The following is a 2,022-nucleotide window of genomic DNA, read 5'->3' on the forward strand; positions in this document are numbered from 1 at the left end:
GCGCTATTTCCTCCATCGCCACCTTCGGCTGAATTGTTGTTTCCATCCCCAGCATTGGGTGCGCTATTTCCTCCATCGCTACCTTCAGCTGAATTGTTGTTTCCATCCCCGGTATCGGGTGCGCTATTTCCCTCATTGCCACCTTCGGCTGAGTTGTTGTTTCCATCCCCGGCATCGGGCGCGCTGTTTCCTCCATCGCCACCTTCGGCCGAGTTGTTATTTCCATCTCCAGCATCGGGTGCGCTATTTCCTCCATCGCCACCTTCGCCTGAATTGTTGTTCCCATCACCGGCATTGGGTGCGCTGTTTCCTCCATCGCCACCTTCGGCTGAATTGTTGTTACCATCCCCGGTATTGGGTGCGCTGTTTCCTCCATTGCCACCTTCGACTGAGTTGTTGTTGTTTCCATCCCCGGCATCGGGTGCGCTATTTCCTCCATCGCCACCTTCGGCTGAGTTGTTGTTTCCATCCCCGGTATTGGGTGCGCTATTTCCTCCATCGCCACTTTCGGCTGAATTGTTTCCATCTCCAGCATTGGGTGCGCTTCCTCCATCGCCACCTTCAGCTGAATTATTTCCATTTCCGTTGTTGGATGCGTTGTTTCCATCGCCATTGTTTTCTTCGCTACTTTCAGATGTGCTTTTACTTTCTTCGCTATTTTCAGATGTGCTTTTACTTTCTTCGCTACTTTCAGATGTACTTTTACTTTCTTCGCTACTAGATTTACTGTTGTCTTTATCATTAGGTTCAGTAGTAGTCGTGCTTGGAGCAGGTGTTGTTAAAATGCTTTTTGCATAACCTTCCATGTGTACAAGCATTCCTTCTCCGAACTTTCCCACTACGATTATTGCTACATGTTTTCGACTATATGGTCTTGGTATAAACTTTGTCTGTTGATCTTTTAAATTTCTGATTTTAACAAAAGTGAGCATTCCATTTTTTGGGGCACTTATACCGATCGTTGCTCTCATAGCTTTCCAAGGAATGGGAGGCTATAATATATAAATACGAATTAATAGTATTAATAATATTATTGGTAGATATGAATGTCATTATTTGGTTATCTAAGTCTAAATATCTGAAAATCAATCAGTGATAAAATTCACGAATAAATTGATAAAGTGAATGTAGCTGTGCATAGTGCTCTAGTATTTTGTCCTACCATTATTTTGTTTTACTAATGTTTTAAGTAAATTGGTGACAAATTACAGTATAAAGTTGAATTAAATTTAAACAGCAAATTTAAGACATATCAGATAAGATTTAACATATAGAATGCAATACTTTTAATATCTACGAGATCTGATTATAACATTTGTTTATGTAAATTAAAGTATAGTCAAGAAAAGTTTCTGAAGTTTTTTTTGTAATTAAAATCTGATTTGTATAAAATTCTAAGATAAATTGTTACGAATTCAACGTATACAGGGAATAACTGCGATTGAAGTAGTGAAATTTACCTTAAAAATCGTTCTATTAGAAATGAGGAAATCGCCATCTTCTCGTTTACCCATGGCAAAGTCATCCTGATAGTCTATGTTTCTGCAGGCAGCCAAAGTAAGGCACAGAAGCACAGGAAGTGAAATTCGCATCTTGTAAAATTAATTGTGTGAAACCGTCTGTTAACTAAAACCATATTGTTCAACCGACAGTCGGCGAACGTATTTATATCTTCACGTTATCAAATCTCATGCTTGGCTCCACAAAGAATCGCATCATATTAACTCGCAGATTTCTATCTGTCGACAGTGACAACAGCTTACGTAAGATTATTTGTTTCGTCTTCCGCTATTTTCCTGCAGTTTGTAGAAACTCTTTTTTTAGTATGACACATATATTCATCTTGTTTATTTGGACAATGAGAAAAAAAGAGTAATACGCTAATTATCTAAATGTGACTACACTCCGGAAGATTTTAAAGTTTTTAATTAATTTAATTTTATTAAAAAAAATATATATATATATATATATATACATATACATATAATGTATTCTATATATCTAATGTAATTTTATATATCT

The 2,022-nt window shown here is 37.4% G+C and overlaps 1 protein-coding gene across 1 annotated transcript; it reads right to left on the reverse strand.

Moving 5' to 3' along the window:
* Window positions 1–5: 5 nt before the first annotated feature.
* On the reverse strand, window positions 6–1,621 carry LOC112467392 (N66 matrix protein-like; the record flags this gene model as incomplete). The annotated part of the gene is made up of 2 exons (XM_025035985.1): window positions 1,461–1,621; window positions 6–992 (listed from the first exon to the last, which is right to left on the reverse strand). Coding segments are annotated over exons 1-2 (1,119 nt in total), but the record flags the coding sequence as incomplete, so codon positions are not given.
* Between the last annotated feature and the right edge of the window lie 401 nt (window positions 1,622–2,022).

The sequence above is a fragment of the Temnothorax curvispinosus genome, unplaced genomic scaffold, assembly GCF_003070985.1.
Source record: "Temnothorax curvispinosus isolate PA1 unplaced genomic scaffold, ASM307098v1 QBEX01017254.1, whole genome shotgun sequence".
Lineage (NCBI taxonomy): Eukaryota > Metazoa > Arthropoda > Insecta > Hymenoptera > Formicidae > Temnothorax > Temnothorax curvispinosus.